The 9,280-nt window shown below is 35.7% G+C and overlaps 1 protein-coding gene across 1 annotated transcript; it reads right to left on the minus strand.

Annotated features, from left to right (window-relative positions):
• Positions 1-6,985: 6,985 nt before the first annotated feature.
• Positions 6,986-9,044, minus strand: LOC111400513 (high-affinity nitrate transporter 2.1-like). Its single transcript, XM_023027927.1, has 3 exons — positions 8,191-9,044; positions 7,955-8,070; positions 6,986-7,806 (listed from the first exon to the last, which is right to left on the minus strand). The coding sequence occupies exons 1-3, from the start codon at positions 8,998-9,000 to the stop codon at positions 7,140-7,142; spliced, it is 1,593 nt and encodes a 530-aa protein (XP_022883695.1). The 5' UTR covers positions 9,001-9,044; the 3' UTR covers positions 6,986-7,139.
• Positions 9,045-9,280: the final 236 nt, after the last annotated feature.

Genomic DNA, 9,280 nt, shown 5'->3' on the forward strand with positions numbered 1-9,280 from the left:
TTTTGACCCTTACAAGATTTTAGTATAGTTAATTGAATAATGTTACGTACCACAAGTGGTACTTAGCATCAATCCATATTTATATGGCCGTTGACACATCAACTAATGTAACATTGTCTAATGAAATAGGGATGTGCTTTTATTCAATGATCGACGTGACACTTGCTCATAGAAGGGTATACCACTTGTGCTAAATAATATAAGTCACGGTCAACTTGTTTAACGAAAATTGCATGTCTTTCGAATGAGAACTAAATTCGGTAGCATGTATTGAGGTTATTGTTAGTTACTTAACTTATAGTTATGTTTTATTCTAGTTCTTGAATTTTATTCTGTTTCAAAATTATTAATTAAGTTTGCTTTTTATCTATATTTAATCGTTTAATTAAAAACAGTTATTTTTCTATTACAATGTCTATGTAGAAGAATTGTTATAAAAGACGTGCTCCTTGTCTAGGCCTCTGGACAGGCTTAAAAACAGGGGCGCCATGTAGCGTCTCCCTATTGGAGGTGGGCTGACACTGTTTTTAAGCCTGTCCAGAGGCCTGGACGTATGGCTTTTTTCTTGTATAAAGACGATAGCTCAATATAATTGGCTGACCAAACCGAAAAAGAAATACAACCATTACTATCCACTTTAAATAAAATAAAGACGATAGCTCAATATAATTGGCTTGGTGACTACCATAAACTTTCACCATAAATTGAGCAATTGGAGTAAGGCTATTAGTGCCACTAATATTAAAATACCAATCTAAGTGATGCTCATATGATATTAAATAAAAGATACAATTACAAAAGTAACTTAATCCTACATTTTATTAAATTTATCACAGTGTCATCTAGAGTGGTATTATAGCACTAGGGGTATCAGATAACATTATTCGAGCAATTGAGTTATTAATTTTTATCAAAGTTTGATGGAAGTAAATCGAGATTGTAGTGAATGAAAATGGGAACAATTTGATTGTTAATTTTTAGAAACTTGATCTTACAGAAAGCACACTATTCGAAAATTATACTGAAATATTGCTCTTATGTCCCAAAATATTGTCGTAGCATTGGAGATAATTTGAGAGCTCACTTTATTATTGTTGATACTTAACTAAATTCGAACTCAACAACTTGTATCCAAGGACGGAGTGGGGGGACTGGGCTGGCCTGTAGTCCCCCCAACTCAGGCCCAAGAAGTTTTTTTAAGGAAGCTAGTTTTTTATGTGTAAAATTTATTTTTAGGAAGAGTTCACAAATCAGGTTTTAACTATGCATAATACAAAATTCAGGTTACAAGCTTCATTAATGCAAAAATAAGGTTTTAACTAATTAATTAAAAAATATTTATTAAATAATGATGATAAAGTCACAATTATACGATTAACGATCACAAATTTATTTACTGATCACATATCATCAAATTAATTTATCAAACTTTTTTCAAGGTCACAATTCAAAATTTTGATACGTTACAAATTATTTCGAGATCACAGATCAAAAAATTATAGGTTACAAATAGCCACAAATTCAAAAAATTATAGGTCACAGATCACATATTTTTAAATTTGATAGTCACATAATATTTGGTTACAAACACTACCCCGTCACAACACCATCACAACCACCGCCAACACCACTACCACCATGAAAACCACCACCTCCTGGCAAAAACAAACCAACTCACACCACCAAAATCGCCATCGCGACGACACCAACCGAACAACGCATATACTGGTCACAAACACTATCGACACCATTGAAACCAAGCACCATTTACCATGACTGTAGCAACATCACCGCTAGCACCTGCACCACTAACAATTCAACCACGCCAACGACACTACCACCAACCCTTCATCTCCAACACACCACAGCCACAATCATCACTGCCAACACAAGCATCATCGCTACCATCACCACCACCGCCGTCCTACCTAGATCCACCATCACCATCACCATCACCATCACCACACCGTCACCCAAACCACCCAAAGGTGATAATATTATTTATGATCCCGAGCTGGGTGTTTCTACCAAAAGTCGTGCGTCAGAAATGTGTGGGATAATTCCCAATAGGCGATTGTGTGGTTTTGGAAATGTACAGAAGTACAGCAGCACCACTTGCAGATGGTGTTCCTGGGCAGAAGTCGAGTAGCAGCAGCATTCTTGGGCAAAAGATAACATCTCCATCGCGCTCTTGCAATGATGCCGATCTTCTTGCAGCGGCACCGATCTCGCATCAGAACTGGCGCCGATCTTCAGAGCGTCACCGCTACAGTGCGACGTGATGAACGCAACCAATGAGGAATTTTTGACGGCGATTGTGATGGAGCGATGAGAGAGACTAAGGGAGAAGAAAGGGTAGAGAGAGAAATGGTAAGGAAAAAATTGATTAGGGTTTGGAATAATTTGGGGGAATATTTAATATTTAATTATTATATTGATACCTGATTTATGAATAGTGAAACATCAACCCTGATTTTTAAATTGTGATTTTTACACACCTGGAATTATGTAAATTTCCCTTTATTTATTTTTTGCGTATTAGCTCGTTTTGAATTTTTTTTTACTCGATTTTGGATCCAATCTTGAATTTGGATCAGCCCCTACTTGTATCAACCCATTTCTTCTAATAGAAGACTTGGAACTTGGTCTACAACCTCATGTACAACTTTAATTGTTCAAAATCGCCCCCTGAGGTACATCCTAGTGGTACAAATGATAAGGGTGGGGTATAATCAGCCTTGCTGGCAGTCACAGTGTGAGGGTTCCCTTCATTTTTTATATTTTTTCACGTATTAGCCCCTTTTTGAAAATTTTTTGACTCAATTTTGGATCCAATCTAGAATTTGGATCAGCCCCTACTTGTACCAACCCATTTCTTCTAATAGAAGACTTGCAACTTGGTCTACAACCTCATGTACAACTTTAATTGTTCAAAATCGCCCCCGAGACATATTCGAGTGGTGCAAAGGATAAGGGTGAGGTATACTCAACCTTGCTGGCAGTCGTAGTGTGAAAGTTCAATTCCTGAAATTTGAATTGAGATTATTTGTGGGTACCAGTGTACAGGCAACTCTTGTTTCCTGGCCTACTGGAGCACATCTTGCGATTAACCTCTCTCACGATACTTCAAGGGTGGAGACAAAATTGAGACAAAATTCTCAATTGGTCCACATGATCCATGTTTCAAATAATTTTATTGAAAGTAAGAAAAATATAAAGATTGTGAAAATTAATAACACGAGATTTATGTGGAGATCTAAAAAAAATTGAAAAAATAAAATAAAATCATGGACTTTCACAAATAAAAATACTTCACTATACGAAAATTTGTACAATCGTATAGTATCTCTCAAGCCTAAAACCCCCAAGCATACCCCAAAATACCATCGAACTGGGTGAGGATACAAAGGATTCTCAAGTCTCACCATCTTAAATCTGAGAATAAAGAAAATATATGATATAAAACTCTACTTACTGGAATACCAAAAAAAAAAAAAAAAAGGGGAATTTCAGTTTCTAATCACGAGGATTATAATGAATCCCGTTACAAATGGAAAACTAAAAAATATATTATTTTGCGATAAGCAATATTACTTTAATTGAACAATATCAAACCAAAATTCTAATATATATCACATGCTATGAGTTGTATGAAAATTGAGATTTGAGTTCAAGTTTCATCTAGTCTGTAAAGTTTCTAGTGTTGGCTATTTAATATGATAAAGTAAATTTTATCTGTATTTACTGAAGATGTGGAGTGAATAAATTTAGAAAAAGTTAAGAAAAATTAGACCAAATCATGTTTTTTTAGTTTTCCTCTTAGCAAATCAGGTCATACATGTATTTTTCACAAATTAGATCAATTATTAAAACAATAATTAATTTAAATGTTATTTACAATCGCTCACTGCCATAGTCACTCTACGTATTATACATGTGGCGATTAGTGATTGGATGTATTAATGTGGTAATTTTTTTGTTGCCTTATGCATCAAATCACTAACCGTCATATGTATGCCACGTAGGACGAATGTGGTAGTGATTAGACCAAATAATCTCATTTAGTTTTCCTTCTAAAATCAAGTCATATACGTATTTTATCACAAATTAGGTATTTATAAAAATAATATTTAATTTAGAACTATGATTAGTATTTCACTTTTTATATTCGTGAATCCCGATAATTGGGGTAAAATTATTTGAAATTTAATTTTTATTAACATTACCATTTTTACTGCAACAAGGAGAGAGAAATATCTTCCTTCCTGTTTAGAATTTTTTTTTCCCTATTTCGTTTTTGTAGATCACACATATTTTAAATTTTTTTGACTTGCAACAAAAACTAATTTGCATTCACAATTTCACAGACAGAGGTCAAATGTCATGTTTCTCTAGTCACATAATACCACACATTTGAACCGTTGTCATGTGCGAAAGTTGACCATTTTTTTTACACATTCTTCATAATTGTAGAGGAAAATGAAGAAATAAAGACAAATATGCAAATGAAGTCCAACTGGATGGAAATCATTCATTTGACAGTTTGTTGACCAAAGAATTGATATTGACCAGATTTAATAAGGGTAAAATGGTAACTTAGTTAATTCTATACTATAAAAAATCAAACAAAATTAGGAAAAAACCAAAAACACCTCACCCCACTCCACTCCCAATCAATACCGCTTATGTTCTTCTTCTCCGACAAGCCTTACCAAAAACAGTCACCACACCACCTTCAACCCACACTGTCGCCACCACCCCCACCCACTACCAGTTCTAGCACCTTCATTGCCACCATATTTGTCACTGTTCATTTGAAAATAGAATCGAAAAAACTCATACAGTTGTGCTGTCCAACTTCAAAATTCGGCAACTCCGGTGACACATACAGTCGGGCGTCAGTGCCAGTCGATTCGCCTCACTCAGATGCTCCAATTCATGGTGAGACATCGTCCAAAAAAGCTCCATTTGACAGAGGTTTGCCTCGATAGCAAAATGAGGCAATTCCGTCAATTGAGAAGGTTTGGAAATGGTTTTTCAAAAAATTTGTTTTTTTTTCACCAAATTCAACCCATAATCCCTCAGCAACACCAAATAATGATTGGTATACTCTCAATTGATCCAATTGTGCCACAAATTGCTCCAATTTTGACTTCATATTTTGCACATCGACATTTTCTGTTTTCATAATCTACCCAATGGCCTTTGAGTGGTGGAAACTGTCTTCGGAAAGTGATACCAGCGATGTGGGTGCCGATGACGACTGGCGATGTGGGTTCCGATGACGATCGGAGTGGGTCGGAGGTAGGAAAGATGAAAGTGTCGACCTTCAGCCTTTTTGTTTTCATGAGAGTGGCGAGGGTAGATTTCTTTTATTATTTTAGGTATTTTATTTAATTATTCTATGTATAAAAATGTAAAGTTATCCTTTTGTCATTTTAAAATTAGTCAAAATTGTAGTCAATATCAATTTTTTGATCAACTAACGGTTAAATGAATGGTTTCCATCCAGTTGGACATCTACTGCATATTTTTTAAAGGTTGGGAGTTTTCATTGGTGCAAAATGAAGGTTAAGATAAAGTTTGCAAAAATTGAAAAAATTTGGGACCGCTGTTGCAATTTTCCCTAAATAATATGAGGCATTGCACAACGAAGCTCATAAAATCTAGTATATCATTTCACTAGTCACACAATTGTTACTCTTATTTCTCTATACTGATCACAATTAAAAAGAGATAAATAATGGCAATCTGGTGACAATCTCATTGTATATCCGTCAAAATCTATCACATTCCTTCATACATGAGAATTGTGACCTGATTCCTCAAATTATGATATTTGTGGAAAATTGAAATTAAATCTTAATTAAAATTGAACCAATTAAGATCTGATATATATAGGCATTAAAAGTCGTGTTATTTATATGTTTATGTCCGCAACTTTTTATGGAAATATATTCTCAAATAAAATGATGTCTTGTATATATGTACTTGCTTTGATTATAGAAAATAGGATTTCTTGCAAGAGTACTATAGTGCAATTCCTTCTCAAAAAATTTCTTAACTTTTACTTGTCGCAAATGAAGTTCCTTGAACAATAAGTTTGAATTATGCTCATATTTGACCTTCATTTTTACTCAAATTCATTTTCGACAATACATTTTATGGAGCCCATAATGCTTATCAAGTTACACATTTCATTAACTGTTATCAAATTCTACGAAAAGAAAAAATATAATTTTTAACTAAACAAAACACTCGGTCATATGAACTTGCACGGTTTTCATAAATACATGAGTAACTAGTAGTGCCTCTTCTACCATCTAAATTTCCCACAAAATCATTGTCATAAAATCCTGCAAAGTACTTCAAAATCACTACAATCTCGTTCGAGTTGTCTCAAAATTGAATATTTATGTAATTTTAAGTGGTGTTACAATTTTATTTTTTAATTTCCGTTAGCCGTGGTATCTAATTCTAGCCCCTTTCAACAAGTCAACAAACAATTTAAATAGTTAATAATGTGCCAATAAAAGGAGAAAATTTTACACATCTTATCTCCTTGTTTTTTTGGTGAAAAGATAAAGAAAAAGATCGATACATGTAATTACATCCTATACAAGATGAAATACGGTATTAAAATATAATTTTGATTTCTTGAAATGGATAATGTATGGGATGTTTAATTATTTATCACATAAAAAAAAAAAAAAAAAAGGAGATCAGCTCATTCACCATTCTTATATACTTATTCTACTCTAAAATTATCAATATTAGAAATTTTAAATTATATTCATTCACATTATATTACAACAATAATTTTATTAAATTCATTCATTTTAACACTATATATTCACACCATTTTTATATATCCATCTTGTAGACAGAGATAGAAAACATGAGAGTGAAAAGTGGAAGAAGAGTTTGCAGAAGAAGCTGATTTTGAAGAGATTGAAGTTTTTGAGAATATTTTATTAGATATTCATTGAAATAAAAATGCTGTTTTGTTACTATAATTACTATATTTGCTCTGTAAATCAAATGTTCCAAAGTTACTCTTTGGCTCGCACATTGTCTAGAGAACATGAATAAAAGCAGAAAATAAAAAGTTGAATTGGATGTTCAACTCAGAAACTAAGTTAAACATGGTTTGGCGTTGTATTTGGCGGGGTTGGGGCGGAGGCGACACGCCGGCCGCGTTCGGACTTGCTATTTTCGGCAAATTTGAGGCTATTCTGGTGCATTCCCTTGTGCTTTTCGTCTTCATTCCACTCGGCAGCATAGTAATGTTCTTCAGTACCCTTGACGACATCTTTCGTTGGCGGAAGGAACATACTCCCCCACTGCGGAAAATGCACCAACGTCACCGGAAGAGTACAGGCACAAATCATGATTCCCATGTAGGTTAAGCCAGTTGCGGTGGAGTATTTTGAACTTGTAAAGAAAATCAGTTGAGTTAAACCAGAGCCGAAGTTTCCTCCGGCACCTGTCAGGCCGGATATTATGCCGAGTGATCGTCGAGAAACGAAAGGAATTATGCCGAAAGTTGCGCCGCAGGCGGCTTGTGCTCCGATGGAGAAGATAATCATGTTGGTGACTGCGAGGGGAAGTGAATTAGCGCGGCCAAGAAGAATGCAGAAAACTCCTCCTAGGGTTTGCAGGATCCAAAGGGTCCATAATCTTCCTCTCATCCCAAATTTTTTTGCTGAAAAATCAGAAGCAAATCCACCGAATGGGCGAGCTAAGAGATTAGCCATACCAAAAGTGGCTGCTATGATTCCAGCAGTATGGAGCTTTAGATCAAATCTGTACACCATGTGGAAATTAGTGTTAATATTATGTTTTACTACTGGTCATATTTTCAGAACAGGCTATAGGATAAGCATTTCGAAATCAGTGTAATATAAAGCGATTGTTGTAGAGAAAAAGAAAGGGATGGAGAAATAGAATTGACCTGTCATAAAAGTATTCTGCAATCACATTATCAGTTGATAATTCAACTCCCATTGAATATCCATACAAGAGAACGAAGATCCATGTCCTGTAATTTGTGACAGCATACCATAGTATCTGCATATTTAAAATAAACACTCTTAATTAGTCAAATTCCTCGTAAAATTAATTAGACGGTGATAGACTGGGTTAGTAACTGAATAAGTAAAAACGAGGGATGACATTTCTATCACTGACCTTACTGAATTTATCTTTTGCAACATCACCCTTCTTCTGTAGGGCACCAAGATTTCCGTCAGGCAAATCTTGGCCAAGAGTCAAAACCAGAATACCCATAATCACATGAAGCCATCCAGGAATGAAGAACGCAATCCTCCAGGCTGTGAAAGGAGTAGCTCCGGCCCGACGGATTATCTCATAAAGCAATGGCATGAGCAGCTGTGTGGCGCCGCCGCCCATGTTCCCCCATCCGGCGGCTGTTCCATTGACAAGCCCAATAATCTTAGTATTAAACATTGTGCTCATCCAGTACTGGCACGAGACGAAGGTCGCCAGGGAAAATCCAATCATGAACCTGACAGTGATATATCCGGCTGGGCCGGACACGAATGACATGCAGAAGACTGTCGGAGCTGACAGCATAATTACAAATGCGCAGCCATATCGTGGCCCGAGCAGATCACAAACAGCCCCCATAACAAGCCTGGAAAATATACTTCCTGAAACAGAAGCCACCCCAGCATTTCCAATATCAATTTTCTTGAGATTCAGGTTGTCCCTGATAATCGGAACAAGTGGTGCCGCCGCAAAAGTGGACACAAAACAGGTGAAAAACGAAATCCAGGAAAGATGAAATGTTCTCATGTGAGGATTGGCAAAGGAAAATAGCTTAAATTTCTTGGCTTTATGTTCAGAATCCACAGGTAGGTCGAATTTCGCAGTCGGGTCAGTCGGGACTATCGGGGAAGCCACAGAGAAGGCGAGAACAGGTTCTCGGCCGGTGACTCCGTGCATGGAGCTTCCAGGGGACCCTTCAATGTCAGACATTTTTGGTTCTTGAATATTCTTGGAACAATGGAGGATTTGAAATGAGGAATTATGATGTAAAGATACTTTTTTTCTTTGGACAGGTATTGTTTATATAGTGTTAAGGAGTTGACATTTTCATTTCTTACATAGCTTTTAATGAGCTACTCAAGTTTCCCAACGGGTACATTCTTACATTATACATTTGTTTAATTAGAGGAATCCAGTTCGCCGCATTTTACAATAAGTAGTTTTAGCCTTATCATATATCCAAAGGATCAATTACCATTCAATGGGAACC

This window comes from Olea europaea, chromosome 1 (assembly GCF_002742605.1).
Source record: "Olea europaea var. sylvestris chromosome 1, O_europaea_v1, whole genome shotgun sequence".
Classification (NCBI taxonomy): domain Eukaryota; kingdom Viridiplantae; phylum Streptophyta; class Magnoliopsida; order Lamiales; family Oleaceae; genus Olea; species Olea europaea.